General features: G+C 38.6%; 1 protein-coding gene across 3 annotated transcripts in view; it reads right to left on the bottom strand.

The window, feature by feature from the left end:
• The window catches only part of LOC131251624 (sodium/hydrogen exchanger 8-like), a 116,027-nt gene that overhangs the window by 39,418 nt on the left and 53,171 nt on the right, over window positions 1-23,438 (bottom strand). For all 3 annotated transcript variants that reach the window (XM_058252460.1, XM_058252462.1, XM_058252461.1), the window contains 4 exons: window positions 20,247-20,302; window positions 4,798-4,982; window positions 3,867-3,920; window positions 3,612-3,719 (listed from right to left, as the gene is read on the bottom strand). In XM_058252460.1, the coding sequence (XP_058108443.1) occupies window positions 3,612-3,719; window positions 3,867-3,920; window positions 4,798-4,982; window positions 20,247-20,302 (403 nt within the window). The remainder of the gene's footprint in view (window positions 1-3,611; window positions 3,720-3,866; window positions 3,921-4,797; window positions 4,983-20,246; window positions 20,303-23,438) is intronic.

The raw sequence follows: 23,438 nt of genomic DNA, 5'->3' as shown, positions 1-23,438 counted from the left end.
TCTTCTTATTTATTTTGTTCTTATCTTGTGTTATCTTCTTATTTATTTTGTTCTTATCTTGTGTAATCTTTTGTTTCCAACTTTATACCCAACTCTTGAATGTAAATAGAATTTTGTGTAAGAGAGGAATAAACAACTCTCTCTTATCTACATCTAAGATCTCTCTTATCTCTTCCCTAATTTCTTTCTTCTCTTTTTGCTCTCCCTTCCTTCTTCACTTATTTATTTTGTTTGTGTAATCTTCTTATTTATTTTGTTCTCAATTTGTGTAATCTTTTGTTTCCAACTTTGCATCCAACTCTTGGTGTAAATAGAAGTATTGTGTAAGAGAGGAATAGACGACTCTATTTACTATATCTAAGATCTCTCTTATCTCTACCCTAATTTCTTCCTTCTCCTCTTGCTGCTCTCCCTTTCTTGTGAACATCTCCTTCGCTCTCCCCTTTATTTTTCTGATTTTTAGGGTCTACCACTTGATTTGAATGACCCTTTAGGTGATTGTTCGTGATGATGAAAGAAGGGACAGTAAGCCCCATCATTATCATTGGAAGGCCTTATAGTACCCATTGACAATAACAATAGAGTCCATCGACCCATCTGGCACCCACAAGATAACCAACCAGCATCATAAAACCCAACAGGATCTATTGGCATCATCAACAGGTCCAGCAGGTCTCTGTGGCATCATCATTAATTTCTGCAGGGCCATTGGCAGATGTAGTGGGGTCTGCAGGTCAGATCTGTCTTTATTTTAGGTGTATTTTCCACATTTTAAGAGATGGTGGAGAGATCTAACGGTGATCAAGAGTCCAGATGATGATGGGACAATAATCACCTCATACTTGTGATCACTGCCAATCAGACTGAATGGCACAAATTACCTGGAACAGGAACAGTCAATCTGCAAAAAAATGTTCAATGGAGCCAGAAATAATCTTGGATTTATAATGGGGAACAAGAAAGAAAACCTTTCAAAAAAAAAAAAAAAAAAAACAACTAAAGAAAGAATCTCCAGTAAATGATAAATCCCATGATGATTGGGAAAGTGAGAATCTGACCGTCATGTCAAAGGTTATTGCCCTCGATGCCACTGAAGATAAGTCAGTGATGATTGTTTTAAGGACAACAAAGGAGATTGGGATACAGTTGAAAAGACATACTCTTAACAACACGAACAGACTCATCGCTATCAGCTTCATACAGAGAATGCCAATCTTCAGAAAAGTACTATGCAGAATTACGTAAAAATGGGAAGAAGTGGAGCATTGTCAAGCCATTACCCTCAAATCAAAAGATATCAAGGAACAACTGGAGCAATTAAGAATTTTTAAATTTTTGGCTGGGTTCCCTCTTGATTTTGAGCTACAGCGTGTACAAGTTCCTGGGAGGGATTCCTTAACTCCCTTTAGAATCTGTACACAATTTACATTCAGCATAAGGCTAGTTGCCAGGCCACTCTATTAGGAGCAGTTCCATTATTCCAAAGTGATCTACTTTGGCAGTTGATTCTAAACCATTCAAACGATAAGGACTTTGTAAAGGATATAACCTACGTACAGATAAGCTTTGCTTTAAACATTGACGATATTGGCCGATATATCCCACGATATATCTTGTATCCCACATGTGCGATACGAAATGCATAGATAGTACCTACCGATATATCCCACCTATTCGATCCAGTGAACATATTCGATTTTTGATCCATTTTTTTGTTGTAAATCACGTTAAATCAAATATCAAATGGTTACAAATCTATGATTCTTCATGTTTTTCATGAAAAATCATGAATTTGGAGCTTTAATTTCGAGATTTGGAGGAGATGGGGCAAGTTGCAGAAAATGGAAAAATTCTAAATTTCTCAATTTCTCGCAAATCAGTTGCAATCTTTGTATCCAAACACAAAATCAAACATGTAACCTGATCTAGTGATTCTTCTTTTGCTTTTGAATGTATTGCTTGTGTTTCCATACATGTCTTCTTACGTTTATAAATTATATGAATAGACTTTAAATATACTTGCATCAGTTCAGTTGGATAGTGCATGTATTAGGACCCCATACAAAGGAAACCCCTATTATGTGCACTTTTATGTAATGTTTTGATTTCTAAGTCTCTATTGATGTCTTTTTCAACAATCCTTGAAGTTTCCTTGAAAAAATCGACCAATTTCCCAATGTTCCCATGTTTCCCAACAACAACGATACATTACGCAATAATGCTCCCTCGGGGGGAAAACGTGGCACCTGAGAGAACAATGCTGGATTTAAACCCAAGTCTTTGCCCAAAGGAATTCCGATCAAAGCTAATTACCAAAATGCTAATTATTTAGGGTTGCAGGATTCCAGCAGTTTTAATCATGACCCAAGGGCTAAAACCATCAGTGATCTTCAGCAACAATAGGCAGCTCTTAAAGCCTTTTTCCTTCTGATACACTAGGTGAGCAACTAGGCATATTTCATCAGTTAATCATGTTTCTCAATCTTCATACACATCATGCATCATTTAGGAGCATCTCTTCACATGACTGGTGCAAAAATGGTTACATCTCATATTCTTCCATTTCTAGCAATATTAAACTTGCATGTGGGTCATTGTCCAAGGTTATTAGAAAAGGAACCTATCGTCTTTCAGAGTATTTATCCATGCCGTCAGTTATTCATGTTCCTTCTTTTCCCTTAAACTTGTTATTCATGAGTGCCTTGACAAATCAACTAAATTATTGTGTAATGTTTTATCCCTCACTGTGTTATACAAGATCCAAAAACTGAGAAGAGGTTTGGTGGTCGTCGCAAAGATTGTGGCCATTATTTTCTTGATTCAAGGAGTGCAACCTATGCTTTCGTTTCGAAGTCTATTAATAGTAATAAAGACTGAGTAAGCTTATGCCATACTTGATTAGGTCATCTGTCCTTGAAATCTCTTTAGTTGTCATCCCGAAATAAATCTGACAGTATTCGTAACTTCTAGTGTGAAAATTGTCAGATATTAAAACATTGTCAAATGAATGCCTCCAATTAGATCCAAAAATGATCTTACAGAGGCATCATTCTTACTTCAGGTGTTGCTCACTTGTCCCTTTTTTGTCAAAGAGGCAAGGAATTTCATCCAAACGCATACCTTGTGAATATGGAATGAATATCTCCATGAACATGATTTTTTTTTTTTTAATTTTTGAAAGGTACTGCTATATTATTCTTAGGCCACAAGGCAAAAAGGAGAACAGAAAATATGCAAACAAAGGAAAAGCGAGAAAAATGCAACTGAGCCAATTAAGGCACCCACTCCCTTATATACTGCTTAACTTTACAAATAACCCCCAAAGACGAGCTGCTTCTGTTACAAAAACATCGGGCATTTCTCTCAGCCCAAAGAGACCAGATAACAGCTAGTAACACAACCATCCATCTATGGAGGTCTTTTTTCCCCAGGCCACCGATGTGCAAGAACGGAATAAATCTGCTATAGAGTTTGGCATAACCCGATGTGCCAAGAACAGAATAAATCTTGTTTCCATGAACATGATGTTTCAACATTATATATTCCATGCAATCTGTATATCCTCAGGGTAATAGAAATTTCCATTAGTGTTCTGGGAAACAAATTTTTACCTTTGCCGCTGATAGCTTATCCATACCCAAAAGATGCAGGATAAACTGTGTAGTTGATCCATTTATAACAAGGGTCAGAAATACGATCCCACCAGTGAAGAAAACAAACTGCAGAGTGCAAATTTTTTCAATTATTATACCAAATAAAATTATCATTTTAAGATTATCATATTAATTTTTCAAATAAACAATATTATCTTCTTGACAAATATCAAAGAGAAATTCTATGCAATTTATAGGTCACTCTTGACATACCAAAATTCCTGTTTCTTCTTTTAGATGAGATGAGTAAGAATTGTCACTAGCACGCTGCAAACAATAAGCAAACAACGTGGAATAATTAAAAGCAGCTGAAAAGTTCTGCACAGCAAGTGCATTGGAGCTAACATAAATAACACTATACCTACAATACAGAATGAAACAACATAATAGTAAAAACATCCTAAGAAAATAATTCCACAAGTGCAAGGATAAGGTTTTGTGGAGTACAGCACTAGAGAAGTCTGAAAGGACTGCTTAGATATTGCTCTTAAGACTGACCTCAATATTAATATGTCCAAAACCTAGCATTCACATTTTACTGTCCCTGAACAAGCAAAATATAATAACTGTTGACATCGATGAGAATATTACTCCAGGGAGAAAACAGCTTCTATGCTTTGAGGCTCTTTACAAGTGCAAGCATTTGTTTACATTGCACTTACTGACAATAGAGGCATTCATGCACTCCAATGGCATACCCAATCAGAAGTGATTATACTTTGGTGGTGTTGTCCCTAGCCTAGTTTAGCTTAAGGCAAGATCAGCTTTAAGTGTCTCCAGAAAAATCATGTCACTATGAAGTATGTATTAACCAGTATAACTTGAAAGTGAATCTTTGCAAGCTCAAGGGCCCATGTGCCTTGTAACATACAATTCTGACCACTACAAACCATGATGAGAGATGTTCCTAGTACCAAAACTGATAAAAGTGAGAGAAAAACAAAGTCTAAATCACCTCCTATGTTATCATAAAAACATATATATTCTTAAAACAAGACTTACCCTGAAGAAGCATAAAATATAAAAACAGTCAAGATATTTGACATGTGAATATCTTAAATCTTCATGGCTTACTCTAACACCAACATTATCTTAGATGAAAAATGTGCAGAACAAATAGGAGCAGAGAACAGATATGACTTGCTTTTACAGAGAGTGAGAGTGATAGCGCCACAGCCCCTCGCAAACCTGACCACACAAGAATAATGGCTTCTTTCCAATCCAAACCATAGCCAAAATAGCGTAGAGAGGGATACAATATTCCAACAACTATGATGCGAGACGCTTGAACTAAAATGTAGAGGAGAATGAGGTAGCCCCAAGAAGTTCCTGAGAAAATAAAACAAATTTCTCAGATTGGATAATCATAACCTCACATCCAACAACTTGCATCTAGCTGCAGTCCCAGCAGTCCAAAATAGTGGTGGTAGTGATAATCCCCAAAAGGTTCATTTAAGAACAGTGTCTATCAGTTTTGAATAATTTGTTTGAACAATACCAGAGTGCATGAACTATTGAATGAAGAAAACTATAGTTTCTCCGGTGCTGGCCACCTTAGTCTGAAAAGAAAAGGGAAATAAAAGAAAAGACAAATATAGTTGCACAAAGCGTGAAACAAAGCAGGACAGATTCCACTGCAGAAGTGGAGAACTGTCTGTTTCACAAAGTTGGCGAGTATAAATGGCTGGGAAGCAAGGAGTGCGAGTCCAAATTGAGAACTGCACTTGATCAGGAGAGTGAAACTAAGAAGCAAACGTGTCTTTTTAAATTTGAAAAAGAAAAAAATCACCAACTAATGAGTTCTCTCTGAAGAGAATGGCCAGTTTTGGAGATATAGACAGGTACCAGGACACAAAATAATCTTATACCTCCATGTCAATGATCACAGTGAGAGTTCTATAATTTATTTATTTTTGGAAAGACAGTGAGAGTAATATAATCTGCAATCACCATTGTTCAAAAAGCCATTCCTTGTAAAAACTGTGCAGTTTGGACAAATTAGGAAGTATACAAAATGCATCGTGCTTCATATCATATTACCTTTCAGTGACTATACAATAATTTTCAATATGAGGCATCTAACATGTGAACTACATGACAATTGGATTGGGAGGATTGAGCATTCTCATATGGTTTTGAGGAAACGTTCTCAAGATGGAAGAAGGTATTTGGATCCTGTAAAGAGCCGGAATAAGCAACTGGAGACTGCAAGAAACATGAGCAACTTGTTGCAGTTGGAATGTCATCCCTTTGTCGAGCACTTCCAGGAAGGATGGAGAGAAGTGGACCTCTGCTGGTTGTTGGGTAGGTATGGTAGCTTTACTGAGGTAGTGATAAACCTCTGTATAGATTCAGTGGAGATCTAGGGTTTTCCTTTTGTGTGTTTTGACTTGTCCAAGGAATCCAATAACACTGTTTCTGACTTAGATGGCAGATGGCTCGCATGGAATCGCCTGAAGGTCCATTTGCTAAATATGGCCCAGCAGCTTTCTAAAACCCTTTGCAAAACCATTCTCCCACTAAGGGGAGACAAGATCTTCATGCTGATTCATGGAAGAAGACCCAACAACCATTTGGGAGCAGGAGCTTATCAAGAAGTGAGTTTGAAGAACTAGTGGCAGAGGTGCACTTTACAGTCATGAAGTGTCTTAAGGTTGCCTATGAAGCCACGATGCCATTGCAGGTTGCAGCTATCAATCATCGAGGGTGGCTTGGGAGCAGTGTTCGAAGTATCGGTATCGCTACAAGTTTCGCTGGCTAGAGATACAGAAACAATATCGCTATCACCGATAATATCACCGATTCCCAGAAATGTGGGGAAACATGGGGAAAACGGTGGAATTCTTCAGTGAAACTTTAGAAGACACTAAAATACACATATTTGCATATTTAAGAATCAAATAATAGAGGGGAAAAAAATGCATATTTGAATATTTAGGAATCAAATAATAAGTTTCCCTTTAACGGAGTCTAAAAGCATGTATCATTGACTTAGGGAAACCTTGGGGAAACATGGGGAAAATGGTGGATCCACCCATCCATCCATGCATGCACGCACATACATACATACGCATGCCTGATCCAACCATCCATCCATCTGTGCACACACGTGCGCGCGCGCATGCATATATACACATCCATCCAACCAGCCATCTATCCATACATACATACATCCATCCATCCATCCATGATCCATCCATCTATCCATGCATGTATACATATATATAGATACAAACATGCATTTCTTTATACAACCATGCACCCATAAAAAAATTTGAAATGAAATTTTTTTTCAATAAACAATTTTTTGGCAATATTGATATATCGGTGATATTATTGAAATATCACCGATACACAGGCGATACAAGCAACACTTGGAACTAACACAGAAAAGAATATTGGCGATACATAAATGAGATTGATAAATTGGCGATATAAGAGACCTGGAATTTTCACAATCGAAAGTATTGGTGATGCATTGGTGATACTCAGCGATATATCGCCGATACCTGGATATATATATATATATATATATATTACCATTGTCGTCGGTATCGCTACCAGTGTTATTGGTATCGCTAAGCTGGAGATATAGATAATAACGGGGATATTTCGTCATATCGGAGATACTCTAAACAATGCTTGGGAGGTAGAAGTAAATAGTTGCATAGAGGTTAACGTGGAAACAATTGCATTGGCGGACTGGCGCAAGCACCTGGGTGGCTCTTTGGTGGTTTCTGTTACAGAAGGAGCTTCCACTATAGAGATGCTGAAATGGTTGGTATTCAAATGGGGGTCATTGGAAGGGGAACTATTGTTGGACCTAGGCCGGTGGGGCCCACCTGTGAGCAATCACTAGTGGGTGGGTCCCATAAGTTTAGGCTTCTTCCGGCCTTTTCCTTTTCTATTATATTTCAAATTCAACTTTGAATTTGATTTGTGATAGGAGATAGGGATAAGACCGGATGATATGGTCTCATCCAAACTCTCATGCCTTCCTATAAAATGGATGAGACTCTCTCTCTCGTTATGAACATCCTAAGAAATACCGAGAGTATACGGAGAGAGATATAGTGTGCACAGTAGTCTATCCATTTTGGTTTGTCCTTGGGACGATCTAATCCATATATCGCGATCTGAGGCCACTTATTCCGTAGGATCAGAGGTGTGAATAGATCCATCTGCTCCAATAGTAGATAGGCGGGCCGTTGGAGCGTCAATCTTCTGCTTTGTGAGGGTTCCAAAACTCGTGTAGACCGTCAGATCTTGAGGGCTCACCTTCCGCGCTTCCCAACAGTGGTATCAGAGCATTCAACGGCGGATCTCCGATTATTTTCATCTAAAAAGGTAAGTGGCCCATCCTTTCTTTTTGGATTAAAATCCATGGCTTTCGAATGGTATCGGATCAGTATGTGCACATGTAAAATTGAAATTTAAGATCCATCTCAGTGGTGCTTAAAAGTACATGCATTTTGTGTATTTACATTGTATTCATGCATTGTACTTACCGACTACATCATGACCCCCCATGTTCTCATAAACTCCGCAAACATTCCCGAGGACTTGTGTTGGAGTCGGATTCTCCCTGGATGAGAGAATTTCGATGGAAGTTCTCCAGAGAGCGAGAAAATCGTGCGTTGTTACAACGTGCGGAAGCGGTTCGATTGAGAAGGTCAAGGTGCGATCCACCATGATGAGCTGTCGATAAATCCACTCCCTTCATTATTTTTGTAGAATAATGTTAGGCCATGGGCCCGAATTTTAGGTGGATCTTTGAAGTGGACGACCCACATTTGGAACAGAGAAAATGGGATAAAACCCATTAACGTAACAACATATTCCTGGTAGTCCGTGGAAAGATTCTGCTGAATTTGGGTTGGATAGGTGGGGTTACTAATGATGCCTTCTCGAGGATCCACTCAAATCTTTATTTTCTTGGTATCATGTCATGATATGGAGTTAAAAATGAGGCAGATCCACTCATCTGGTGGACCACACCACAGTAAAAAGTGTTCAATGACTGTTAATCATCCCAATGATGATTAGACTATTCCCCATAACAACATAGATGCTAGATTAAACCCGTCACCATACGACTACCATGTGTACAAAATGGACGGTTCAAAGGAATTCACAGAGGGCCAAAAGCATCCCTGTTTAGATTAACGGTGGAACCCACTTATAAAACCTGGTGACGTATCTCATCTGTATAGTTGCTAGTTACGTATGTCATGATATGTGCTCATCTCATCTGTATCTCATCACACATAGCTGCTATACAGGGTCAGATTGGATGATGTACATCATGCTATAGCAGCTGTACACGTGGAGATCAAATTGGCTAGTGTAAATCTTGCCATAGTTGTTGCACACGTGGGAGCAGATTGGCTGATGTACATCATATGTGTATGAACATGGTATAAGATGTTCATGTGTTGTATCCATGTGCGTTGGCAATTCATGTGTTGTCTCCATGTGCTATAAGAAGTCTTCTCAACGCATGCAAGATGTTCATGGTGTAAGATATTCATGTGTTGTATCCATGTGCTATAAGAAGTCTTCTCAATGCATAGCTATATAGCTTTTAAATTGACGTCAGCAATTCATGTGCGTCTGATGGCTAGGTATGTGTTGTATCCAAACCGTCCATCCATATGGAGAGCTAGGACGTCAGCAACACATATAGGTCTTATCACGAGGTATGTGTTGTATCCAAACCATCCATCCATCGGGTGAGCTTGAATTTATGACAAATATAATTATCAAGTGGGCCACACAGATGCACGGCATGGATAAACCACATACTTTTGAGGTTGGCTCAAAGGAGTTTACTAAGCACGCAATCTGATTTCCATGTCGCCTGTAGCAATGTGGCACATGTACATGGGATAAGGGCCGCTCATCTGATAATGATGATGCACATATGATAAATACATAATGATGCACAAGTGAAGTACTGTGTAATGAATGCATGCATGCCTGTGATATGATGGGCCCATGAATTGGTATACTGCTCAAATTTCAGTTTTGACCAAGTGGGCCCATTTTTCAATGATCTAAACCGTTGAGATTGTTAATCTCATTATGGATTGCCCCTAAAATAAATATTTCCCACATTGAATAATCCTATTAATATCACATCAACTTGATTATTGGCATATGAGATATACAAAGTGGGGCCCATAATATCAGCTGTTAGATCACTGAACTATGTTCTAGTTGCCCACTTGGAGTAACCCAAAACCCTACAGCTTTCTTGCAAGTAATATGTATATATTTTTTTTGACATGTACATATATATATGCATATGAATGTTGTTTCCTTTATAACTTTTTCTTCACTGTTGATCAAGAGATCATTAGTGATCGAAATGATCATCAACCATGAGGATCAATGTTGATGAAAGGATCCATCATCAACAATGGTCATTAACGGTGATGATCAGATCCATCTCTAATGGAAATGATCACTAGTGAAGATTGAACTCTTTTCATATTTAAGCACTTTCTATTTTTTTATGATGATGATGTTTAAATGTGTGATATAATTAGGCCTGATGTGATCAAATCTTAGTCATTTTTTCATTGGAATAAAAAAAAACTTAGTGCTAGAATCCTCCCTAAAAATAAAGGTTGTGCATAACCTGAGTGGGAGTTTATTCTCCTCCACCAAATGATGCATGCAACCAAGTAATGGAAGGTTGCACGTTATACAATTGTAATTTTATAAAAGCATCAACTCCATCTTAAAAATAGAACTTGATTGTTCTACACCGCCCATTCGGGTATGTGGACTTTCAGATCTCGTTAAGATGTATTGACTACTTTTATACTCTGGAAATTTATATAACACATAGAAATGCTGATAATTAGTGTCAATACCTTAGATCATAGCTAAGTAGTGATACTTATGCAATGTAAAGATGGCCACCAAAACGTTAATCGCTGAACAACTGAAAGGACAACATTTCGACGGTAACAACTACGAAGACTAGTCCCGCGTGGTGCGATGCCTTCTGGACGAGGACAACATATCGCACACACTCGATGAAGTTCAAGAAAAACCCATATTGGCTGAAAATGGGAATTTACAAGAACATAGGGTTGCGATTACTCGCTACAATAAGTGGCAAAAACAGAATCGTTCAGCTCGTAATGTCCTTCTTAGCACTATGCACAAAGAACTCATACCTACGTATGAAGTGCATGAAACCGCTAAGGGAATCTGGGAAGCACTGACAAATGCCTATGCGCAAAAGTCAAATGCGAGAGTTCGAGCAATGGAATTAGAATTCCAGGAGCATAGGATGCCCGTCGGCTACCCCATCAAAGATCATATCCGTAAGATGGAGTAAATGATAGGTGCCCTTAGGAATGTTGGGTGTAAATTGACTGAAAATCAAAAGATTATAGCCATGCACCGTTCCTTGCCTGAATCTTGGGCCCAAATCAAAAGAATTCTAAATCATACTGATTCCATCACTACGTTCAGAGACTTTTGTGGCCACTTGGTACGTGAAGTTGAAATGAATGCAATTCAGCCAGGTTCGGCCGAGGCTTTTGTAGCAGAGACCCATAAGCGGAAAGCTAACAAGAAACGGTTCAAAGCTCGCAAGAAGGCGAAAAAGAATAACCAAGAACAGAAGTTCACAACACCTCCTCCAAATCTCAAGAAGGGGAATGGAAAGAAGAAGCAGAAAAAGACAAATATAGTCTGCTTCGTCTGCGGATATTCTGGCCATTATGCTCGGCAATGTGCCTATAAAAAGACAGTAATTCCTAAGTCACTAGATACTTTGTATGTAGGCTTTCGTTCTGAAATCCTTTACGTTGATACTATATCTAACGAGTGGATTTTGGATTCAAGCGCAACAAAGCACGTGACACAGAGTCATCGAGGACTCGAGGAATTCCGGCCTGTAGCCAAGGGAAGTTACAAGTTGTACATGGGCAATAACGCTATTGAAGACGTACTAGGGATTGACGTTTTCCATCTCCGTACGCGCATAGGGCGAACAATAATCCTCCGTGATACTCTTTATGCACCGGGGATGTGTCGGAATTTAATTTCTGTTTCTAGGTTATTATTTGATGGTTTTGATATTCGATTTTCCGGGACGAGTTTCTTTAAGACTGAATAACTTCATCTTTGCATGGGGAAATTTAATTTCAGATTTATTTATTCTGGACATAAATTGTGATAATGCTCATCTTGCTTTATCTGCTATGTCAAATGAAACTGTAGTATCTGAATCTCAAAAATGGCACACGAGGTTAGGTCACATAGGAAAGGATCGTATGACAAGACTAATACATTCTGGTCTGTTAGACTCCTTATCCAAAGTTGATTTGCCATTTTGTGAACATTGTGTGTCCGGGAAGACTTCGAAGAAACCATTTCCCAAAGCGGCTAGGTCCAAGGGCACACTAGAGGTAATCCATTCAGATATCTGTGGACCCTTTAATGTACATGCTAGAAACGGATGTCAATATTTTGTCACTTTCATTGACGATTACTCGCGCTATGGATATGTGTATCTCATCTAACACAAATCTGAGGCTTTTGATTATTTCCTTAAATATAAAGCTGAGGTGGAAAATCAGTTTGAGAAAAAGATTAAAATCCTTCAATCTGATAGAGGTGGCGAGTATACATCTGAAACGTTTAAATCATATTGTGAAAACATTGAAATTGTTCGGCAGTACACAATGGCTTACACTCCACAACAAAATGGTGTTGCAGAGAGAAGGAATAGGACACTGTTGGACATGGTTAGATCGATGATGGCACAAGCCAATCTCTCTACCACATTCTGGGGAGACGCACTGTTAACAGCTGTCTACGTCCTTAATAGAGTCCCATCCAAATCCATTCCTAAGACTCCATATGGGATGTGGTCTGGGAGGATTCCTTCTCTAGCCATCCTACGCCCTTGGGGATCTTTGAGATATGTTTTGTTACCTACTCCGCATAGAGGTAAACTTGATAGTAAAACTATTGAATGCGTGTTCATAAGGTACCCTATGCATTCAAAGGGATACGTTCTAGTTTATGAGGACCATGTACGATGGATTGAGATAGAATCCCAGGACGTGACCTTCATTGAAGATAAATACCCAAGTCGAATGAAGCAAAAGGTTCCAATAGAACTTTTTGAAATACCCGATGTATCTCAGGAGAGTGGGAGTTCTGCTTCTCAAGATGATGATGCTTCTATAGTTCGTCAGGACAGTGGGAGGACATCTCAGCAGGCTCCCGAGTTACGTCGAAGCGAAAGAGGAATGATTCCCCGAAGATACTTCGATATTGAGGGGCAAACATTCTCTTGCGTCGCAGTTGATGATGATGAACCTGATTCGTATCAGGATGCATTATTATCTTCTAACTCAGCCGATTGGGTGAATGCTATGGACGAAGAGATCGCTTCCATGAAAAAGAATAAAGTGTGGGAACTTGTTGATCTGCCTTCTAATCGCAAAGCGATAGGTAACAAATGGGTACTAAAGATCAAAAGAAAGGCAGATGGTACAGTGGACAAGTATAAAGCACGATTAGTTGCTAAAGGTTTTACACAAAAAGAAGGCATTGATTACGAGGAGACCTTTTCACCTGTTACAAAGTTCTCCTCAATCCGCATGATCTTGTCCATTGTCGCAAGTTTAAACTTAAAGTTATATCAGATGGATGTAAAGACCACATTCTTAAATGGTGACTTAGATGAAGAAATATACATACAATAGCCCATGGGTTATGTGGACAAAATGCATCCAAAGAAAGTCTGCAAATTGTTGAAATCTATCTATGGGCTGAAGCAATCTTCAAGACAGTAGTACATAAGGTTTCACTTGGCCATCACCACTTTTGGATTCACGATGAGTGAAGAAGATCATTGTGTATACTTAAAACGGTCTGGAAGATCTTTTCTGATAATATCTCTATATGTAGACGATATCCTGTTAACTGGTAATGACATGCAATTGTTGATATTGACTAAAGATTGGCTATTCTCGAACTTTGAGATGAAAGACCTCGGTGAAGCCAACTTTATTCTTGGGGTAAAGATCATCAGGGATCACTCTAAGAAATTTTTAGGCTTGTCTCAAGCAACCTATATACAAAAGATCTTAGAGCGGTTTAGGATGGAAAATTCAAAAGTTGTTGAAACCCCTATGGATAAAGCTACCAAGCTAGACAAAAAATCGTGTCCCCAGACTGAAGCCGAGAAATTGGCTATGTCCTCAATACCTTATGCAAGCGCAGTAGGGAGCTTAATGTATGCTATGCTTTGCACCAGACCGGATATTAGCTATACAGTTGGCATAGTCAGCCGTTATCAGAGTAACCCATGACAGTCTCATTGGCAAGCCGTCAAACGTATATTCCGCTATCTCAGAGGAACAAAAGACCTAATATTGTGTTATGAAGGCACAAGCCTCGAGCTCAAAGGATATTCTGATGCTGCTTAGGGTAATGACGCCAAAGAGGGAAAGTCTACTTCAGGATATGTATTCTTACTCGGAGGAGGAGCTATCTCATGGTCGAGTAAGAAACAGACATCCACAACTCTTTCATCTATGGAGGCCGAGTACATCGCATGTTGTGCTGCAGTTCAGGAGTGTGTATGGGTTTGCAGATTTCTATTGAGTCTGGGTGTTGTACCGAGTGTTCATCAGCCTATATCGCTGAAGACAGACAATACTTCTGCCATTGACTTGGTAAAGGACCCTAAACACCACCAAAAATCTAAGCACATTGAGATCAAGTATCATTACGTCCGTGATCAAGTGAGAGATAAGAAGGTCACCCTCAGCTACATTCCTACCAAGGAGATGATCGCTAATCCCATGACGAAACCTATAGCTAGAGATCTATTTCAGGTTCATGTCAGGCAGATGGGATTGAGGAACGCTTGAGTGATGTACTTGTTTTGTAATACCTTTGATCTTTCATTAATGAATAACACATTCCATTTATTCAGTATTGAATACTAACATAAACTAGGTAAGAAGATCATCAGCATTTACCTTGAGATCATGTAAGATTTCTATTTTTTGTCGGCAGGCCGATCACCCACTCGCACGGGTTGACCAACCTTAAATGTACAAGAGAGGTACATTTGGGGCTATGTTTATACATTGAGGTATGAAATTCTCTTTATTTTGAATAATAAAGGATGAGGATATAAGTGAGTCGTATCCGCCTACAATCTTTTAAAATTGAAGATGAGACTAATAAAGTCGAATAACATAATCGCACCATTCTTTTTTCATGCGATCAATGTTATGGCCTGAATTTAAAGCCAAGTTATGAGGTTATGAGATGAGTCGTACCTCATATAGAATAACCTGCGTATTGTAGACCTGACATACACCTAGTATTGTCTACTTTACGACGTGGATTGTAACCACGTGTTGGGACCTTTTACCTACAGATTGCTTTGATTCGATCTAATCATTGCAGCGTGCGAGTAGCCAGTCCCGTAGGTGACTCTTTGTGTCCTTAGCTACCCTCCTCTTGTGTATATGAGGATGAAATTGAGTGTCACTACTTTAGTGTACTATGACAAAAGGTCCTTGATTGGCCAGACTCAGTTACGCTATGAAAGCAGCTTGATTAATTCCAAATTACACATTTGCGTGGGGAAGATCCCGTGACAGCTACACCCAGTTTCTAGAACTATAAATACGCACTTGAAGACTTATCCACCGACAGTATCGAGTTGTTTTTATTAGACTTTTGCAAACAATATTTTTCTTAAAAAGCATATATATAAGTATTGCTTTAAATTGGTTTCAGTCGGAGTTTGTGAAAAATCAAGTTTTCAGAATAAGTCGATGAGTTGGATAAGTGCGTATGTTGGCCGAGTACTCCAGATCGGGAGTTAACTTCGTCCAATGTGGTCATGCGAACTAGGACAGGCATTGCGAAGCTTAAGTTATTGAGTACTAGTTAGGTGGTCACTTAATACTTAAGCACCTGTGAAAAGATTATAGTGATTCAATTGGTCCCACACCTCTGATTCTTTTGATCACCATGTTTGGTTTTTTATTGTTATTAGGCGAGTTAGATGGACAAATTTTGGTGCCTATCCCACAATGTGATTGAGTGGGAGATGTTGGACCTAGGCCGGTGGGACCCACTTGTGAGCAATCACTAGTGGGTGGGTCCCATAAGTTTAGGCTTCTTCCGGCCTTTTCCTTTTTTGTTATATTTCAAATTCAACTTTGAATTTGATTTATGATAGGAGATAGGGATAAGACCAGATGATATGGTCTCATCCAAACTCTCATGCCTTCCTATAAAATGGATGAGACTCTCTCTCGTTACGAACATCCTAAGGGTCTGTTTGGGCGGTGGGATTAGAAGGGATTAGGTGGGATGGGATTCATCTGGTCCTTGCCAATTCCACTCCACGTTTGGGAAGAATAGAAAAGCTTGGAATTACATTAAATAGAATTGCATTGGGTCCTGTGTCAATTTCACTCAATGTTAGAAAGTTGTTGTAGGTCCCACCATGATGTGTGGGCTATATCCACACCGTCCACCTATTTATTGAGATTATTTTAGAGCATGGGCCAAAAAATCAGGTAAATCAAATGCTCAAGTGGACCCCACCATAGAAAACAACGGGGATTGAATACTTACCGTTGAAAACTTCTTTGGGGCCACAGAAGTTTTGGATCTACCTCATTTTTAGGCCCATTCTATAAAATGAGGTTACAAAACAAATGAACAGTTTAGATATTACACGTGTTATTCTCAATAATTTCAAATGATGGTGGGTATATCCATTCAATGTACCACCATATTATCAACAAAGCAGGGCATTAATCCTATCCCATGGCAATAGGGGAAAATCCCTGCCATGGGTAATAATTATATTTTTTAAATCCCATCCCACCTAATCCCTTCTGATCCCACTGCCCAAACAGACCCTAAGAAATACCGAGAGTATACGGAGAGAGATATAGTGTGCACAGTAGTCCGTCCATTTTGGCTTGTCCTTGGGACGATCCGGGGCCACTAATACCGTAGGATCAGAGGTGTGAATAGATCCATCTGCTCTAGTAGTAAATAGGCGGGCCGTTGGAGCGTCAATCTTCTGCTTTGTGAGGGTTCCAAAACTCATGTAGACCGTCAGATCTTGAGGGCTCACCTTCCGCGCTTCCCAACAACTATCTGTCAGCTGGCTAAATTCTTCAATGGCGTGCCTCGTATCCCATATGATAGTGCGAAGGGTGTAAAGGATGGTCCGAGCAAAGCAATCGACAATTGGGAGGAATGGACATCAATGGGGTTATGTTCCTTTTGGGTTCCAATATGGGGGATACCTCTTGAGTCTTGAGTTCAAGTTCAAGGAGGTTTTGACCTTGATCACCTCCTATGCAATGTTTTAAATATCGTTATCGTGTAATGTATCGCACCCTTGGGTTACGGTTACATATCAGTTATCACATGGGATATATCGGTGGTATCGCATAATGTATCATTGTTGTTGGGAAACATGGGAAAATTGGGAAATTGGTCAAATTTTTCAAGGAAACTTTAAGGATTGTTGAAAAAGACATTAATAAACTTAGAAATCAAAACATTACCAAAAAAAAAAAGTGCATATAATAGGGGTTTCCTTTGTATGGGGTCCTGATACATGCACTGTCCAACTGAACTGATGCAAGTATATTTTAAGTCTATTCATATAAATTATAAACGTAAGAAGACATGTATGGAAACACAAGCAATTCAAAAGCAAAAGAAGAGTCACTAGATTAGGTTACATACATATTTGATTTTGTGTTTGGATACAAAGATTGCGATTGATTTGCAAGAAATTGAGAAATTTCAATTTTTCCTGATTTTCCGCAACTTGCCCCATCTCCCCCAAATCTCGAAATTGAAGCTCCAAATTCATGATTTTTCATGGAAAACACGAAGAACCATAGATTTGTAACCATTTAACATTGATTTAACGTGATTTATAGCCAAAAAAAAAAAAATGGATCGAAAATCGAAAATGCTCACCAGATCGAATAGGTGGGATATATCGGCACTACCTGTGCATTTCGTATCGCACAAGTGGGATATATCGGCCGATATTGTCAATATTTAAAACACTGCTCCTATGTAGGGGAAGTGATTGAAGTTGACGGTAAGCTGAGACATTGGAGGAAATCTGTAATGCAAAGTTGAAGATCAAGCTGAAAAAGGGTTTCAATCCAGAACAAAATCGATATTTGGGCGGGCGATGAGGCAATGGCCAATTCAGCCATTTTGGCCTAGATTGTTGGTTAGGGAACTCCTTATTGGCAGAGGATTATGGTGGCTGCTTAGCTCTTATTCTAGCACATGTTGGAAGGTTCATTGCAATCCCTATACAATCTTCTCGTTCCTACTACAAGATGCCAGCAGACTACGTGGAGGCTTTCCTTGCTAGAAGGTCCATTGTTGCTCAGAAGGAATGCAACAACCATACTTTCAAGAACAAGTCCAAGGATCAGGAGGTGGTTTTTCCAAAGGCCGAGGGTAGAGTCATTTCTTGGGCTGTAGGGACCAATCCATTTGTGAGATGTAATAGAGATGACATTTTGAATATGTGGATTATTTTATTTTAGTCCTTGTGTTTTGGGAGTTGGATGATCTGTCACCATCCTCTCCCCCATTTTTTTTTTCCTCTTGTTTTGCTCCTTTTGCTTTAATATTGTTTCCCTTCAAAAAAAAAAAAAAGTGCACTGGACGCATACTACTTCTCACGTGCACGCATAAAACTGAAGGCATGGAACAACATTCCTGTGGTCTGGCTGTTCATTTGAAGGCTCCACTGTGGATGAGCCACACCCAAAAATCTCACTAATCATGACATTCTTGTTGGTCTGATTGATCACCAGCAAATGGATGGTGAAGAAGGCCTCCAACAGTCCACATCCTGAGGGAACAAGTCCACAATCAGACAGCAAAGCCTGTCCCATTCGTGTAATTTTTGGTCTGGTTTGGATGAATGGCCCACATCATCAGAAGGTTGAGTAGCTTCTGATTTATGTGGGAGCACATAATAGGTTTCAATCTGCACAGTGCACCAGACAGGTGCACTTTACCATACGTCAAAGAATATTTATCAAATATTGGCTTCCATGAATATTTAAGATTCACACATCAGAAAACATTCTTATTTGGATATTTGTTATCAAAAAACTAAATATTATTTTATAAAGGAGTAAAGAACTAACTAATATTATATAAATCTATTTTGAAGTACATGATCTTGTATCGAATTAACATTAGTGAAATGTCCTTTTTTTGTAAATAATCAATATTGTTGCAATAAAAGTGTTTCAAACTAGAGCATTAAGAATAGTATATTTCACTCAGAGCGGTAGACAGTGCATCCAAAACTGGCACCAGCAAAATATTTTTGGATAATTATGACTAAGACTACCAAATGCGAGGTTCTGAGCATCATTATGGTTACATGTATCGCACGCTTGGGATATGGAAACAGATATGGATATCATCGATAATATCGCAGATACCAGGGAATGTATCTTTTCTTGAGGGAAACATTGGTAAAAGGTAGAATTTTCAGTGAAACTTCAGGAGATGTTAAAATACATGAATACACTTAGGACACAAAATATTACAGAAAAACAACTATATATAATTGGTTTCCATTTTATAAAGGCCTAAACCATGTTATAGAACTAAAGCAGTGCAATTTTTTCGACTCAAATCTATGTCAATCCATGAGAATCATGCAACAACATGGATTGATATTACAATCCACACTAACTTGTAAATAAATTGCATTTTCCGCATGTTTTTCTCACCTTGGAGTTTCAGCCCATTTCAGCTCTCAAGTTGTTATTTCTCCCCAAATTCGAGATTTGATTTGAAACAACTCATGAGTCATTGAAATATCCCTAGGAAGCCCCCCCCCCCCCCAAAAAAAAAAAAAGAAAAAGAAAAAAAGGAAGGTTTTTTTTTTTTCAATCATTGGAGTTTCTCCTTTTTTCTTATTTATTTAGGCACCTAGCGTCAATATCAACAATAATATCAATATTATCGCTGACACTTTTATTTATTTATACTAAAGGATTGGTGCCAATATCTTGTGATATTTTATGTATCACATGATATCCACAATCACATGGATATTATCTCACGATAGAAATAAATTTTGTGTTTCACCCAGTATTGTATTGCTAACCTGCGATACAGAAAATATTGGCTGATAATATTGATATTATCAACGATATTTTGAACACTGACCAAATGATCCAACCTGCATTATCAATAATGTTCTAGAGGAACCGTCCTTCATACAAACACTAACAACAGCGTAGAAGTTTTAGCAGCTACAAGAACAGATACTAAATGTTGGTTTCATGATGAATCAACGAATTTTGTACTCCAGTCGAGAAAAAAATGTTACGACATGCCACCATTTTACAAGTCATGAAATATGCTTTCTTGATTTGTATCAAACACAATCTCATTTGAATCAAGTCCTTGATATCAACTTGATTTGCACAATAGGTCAAAATGTGTAGTAAAAAAATTCATTATATTGTAGAAATTGGGATATAAGCTACTGGAAAATACCTTTCTTTTCAAAATGATGATCATTGTCCAAAATGCCTTCAGCTATAACAACTCCACTGTCAAAGCATGAGAACATAAAAACTATTAAAAGCATGTTTCATGATGTTTATAAGACCAAGGTAAATAAAATATCAAGGAAATTCTTACCATCCAAAAGAAAGAACCATAGAAAAAATAACCGAAATCATGTAAGATGCATTAAGAGCGACAGCCAAACGGTATTGGCCCTGGGATAATGAGATCAATGAAAAGTGGGGAAGCTAATTTCAGAACACTTGTTAAATGACAATCATTCTGACATCATAGGGATAGAAGGAACCATAAACTCAAATGATGCCAAAGTCCATATATACTTTCGTAGGATTAGAATATCATAAGTGAAAGAAGCTTTGAGAAAGATGAAAACAAGAAAGGCCGTCAGACTAGATGGTATACCAATAGGGGTTTGGAAGTGTATGGGAGTTATTGGGTTATTTTGGTTGACAAAGTTGTTCAATAAGATTGTAAGATAAAAATAAAAATAAAAATAAAAAATGCCAGACGAATGGAGGAAATGTACTGTGGTACCTATTTATAAGGATGAAGGAGACATACAGAGTTGCACTATCGTGGGATTGAACTAAAGAGCCAAACTATGAAACTTTGGGAAAGAGTGATTGAAAAACATCAAGGCATGAAATGAATGTATCAGAAAATCAGTTTGGTTGCATGCCAGGGAGGTCTACCATTAAAGCTATTTTCCAACATAAAAATTTGATGGAAAAATATAGGGAGAGCAAGAAGGATCTCCACATGGTCTTTATTGACTTCAAGAAAGCTTATGTTACGGTACCTAAAGAGTTAATCAGGTGGGTGTCGGGAAAGGAGTTTCAATAGGATATATTGACATGATAAAAGGTGATCAAGGATATGTATGAGGGAGCAATAAAAAATGTGAGGAGGACTACTAGTGGAGAGAAGTGAGTTCCTGATTAGTGTCAACATTAAGCTCGTATCTTTCTGCATTGGTAGTGGACAAATTAACGACGCATTTGCAAGAAGAGAAACCATGGTGTTTGTTGTTTACAGACAACATAGTTTTGATTGACAAGATGAGAGAGGGTGAAAACACAGCTAGATTTATGGAGGGGTGTTTTAGAATCTAAAGGATTTAAAATTAATCAGACTAAAACAAAGTATATGGAGTGCAATTTTAGCAACAACATGAATGGAAACAAGGAATTAGTTAAGATTGTTGGCCAAGAAGTTCCCAAAATTACCGCTTTCGATATCTTGGGTCAATAATTCATGATAGTGGAGAGATTTGAGTATGATGTTACCCATAGTGTAATGTAGTTCTAAACAGACTCCCAAGAAGGAATGCAACCCCTTTGGAGGTCTTGCACCCTTTGCAACTCAAAATCAAGATGAAAGCCAACAAGGAATTTAAAGATCCTGCAAAATGTTTCTTCTGTCCCCAACATCCTCAAGAGTAAGCACAACGATGTTTCTTTTGTCCCTAACATCCTTAGGAGTAAGCACAACAATGTTTCTTTTGTCCCTAACATCCTCAGGAGTAAGCACAATGGGCTCATAGTGGTGTAACTCCCATGTCTATCTCATCGCTACAAAATATTCCTCAATCGCCATCTCACCTAGTTGATTTTTTTATTTATTATTTTTACTTCATGATGAAGCTCATAGAAGTGGGCCCAATCATCCCGTTGAGAATGACTTTTGCAATAATGACCCATCCTTGTTTCAATCCTCAGGAATGATAACCAACAATTTTTAGAGGGGACATGACATCTGTAGAAACGCACATGTGGGTTGGTCTTGTGTGTAGGCCCAATTAGCTTAGTGTTCTATCTAGTGTATATGTTTTAGTGTTATTGGGCCTAGATGTTAATGGGCCCAAGTTGTCTTGTTATTCCCTCTTTTAATAAAGCAATAGGAGGAGACTTAACTTTGAGTTGTAAACAAAGAGAAAACGATTGAAGGCTTTGAGGAAAATGATTCTCCTTTGCTTTTCTGTGTGTTTGAGACAACCCTGAAGGGTTGAATATATAGAACTTTACAACGACTATATAAGGTAAAATGATAAATACAAAATCTTCTACTTATACATCGTCTATCTATAGAATCGACTGTACAAGGCATGTGGCCTGTCTAACATCCCCCCCTCAAACTAATGCTGGTCATCGACAAGTAATGGTTTGCTAACTAGAAATGAGTGTCGGGCAGAAATGAGGGACTTCGTGAGAATGTCTGCAATCTGGTCATGGGATGCGACATGTGGTAGCGAAATGAGTCGAGACTGAAACTTCTCACGGATGAAGTGACAATCAACTTCAATATGCTTTGTCCGTTCATGAAAAACGGGATTAGAGGCAATCTGAATGACACTCAGATTATCTACATGGAGTGGAGTAGGATCTTGTAGATGAACGCCCAAGTCAGAAAGAAGTCCACGTAACCAAATAATCTCACTACAAGCAGTTGACATTGCTCTATACTCGACTTCCGTGCTTGATTTGGAAACAGTGGCCTGCTTCTTATACTTCCAAGAGATGAGAGAAGTGCCGAGAAAAACACAGTAGCCAGTGGTAGATTTGCATGTGAGAGTACAACCAGCCCAGTCAGCATCTGAATAAGCACGAAGGTCCAGAGGAGCCGTGGAGGAGAAGAACAAAGATCGATTCAGAGTTCCACGTAGGTACCGTAAGATGCGCAATATTGCAGTCATATGAAGAGTCCGAGGAGCATAAACAAATTGGCTGACAACTTGGACTACGTAGACAATATCAGGGCGAGTCATTATTAAGTAAACCAAACTCCCAACCAAACGGTGGTATAATGTGGGATCCGCAAGGAGTTCACCATCGTCACGGCCATATTGAACGTTAAGTTCCAAGGGAGTCTGAACTGTCTTCTGATCCGTTAATAAGGCCAAGGCGAGAAGATCCTTGGTATATTTATGCTAGCTAATCAGGATTCCACAGATAGAACGCGAAAATTCAAGTCCAAGAAAATATGTCAGATGTCCCAGGTCCTTCATCTTGAAGGATGACTTCAAAACTTCCTTAATGCCAAGATGTCAGTATCATCGCTACCAGTCAGAAGTAGGTCATCAACATATATGATAATAATGACGATTCCATGCTCAGTGGCACGCAAGAATAAGGATGGATCATGACCACTTTGAGTAAAGCC

The sequence above is a fragment of the Magnolia sinica genome, chromosome 7 (assembly GCF_029962835.1).
Source record: "Magnolia sinica isolate HGM2019 chromosome 7, MsV1, whole genome shotgun sequence".
In the NCBI taxonomy this organism is placed as follows: Eukaryota; Viridiplantae; Streptophyta; class Magnoliopsida; order Magnoliales; family Magnoliaceae; genus Magnolia; species Magnolia sinica.
Note: the sequence above shows the minus strand (reverse complement) of the source record. Positions and strands in the feature narration are given on the sequence as shown.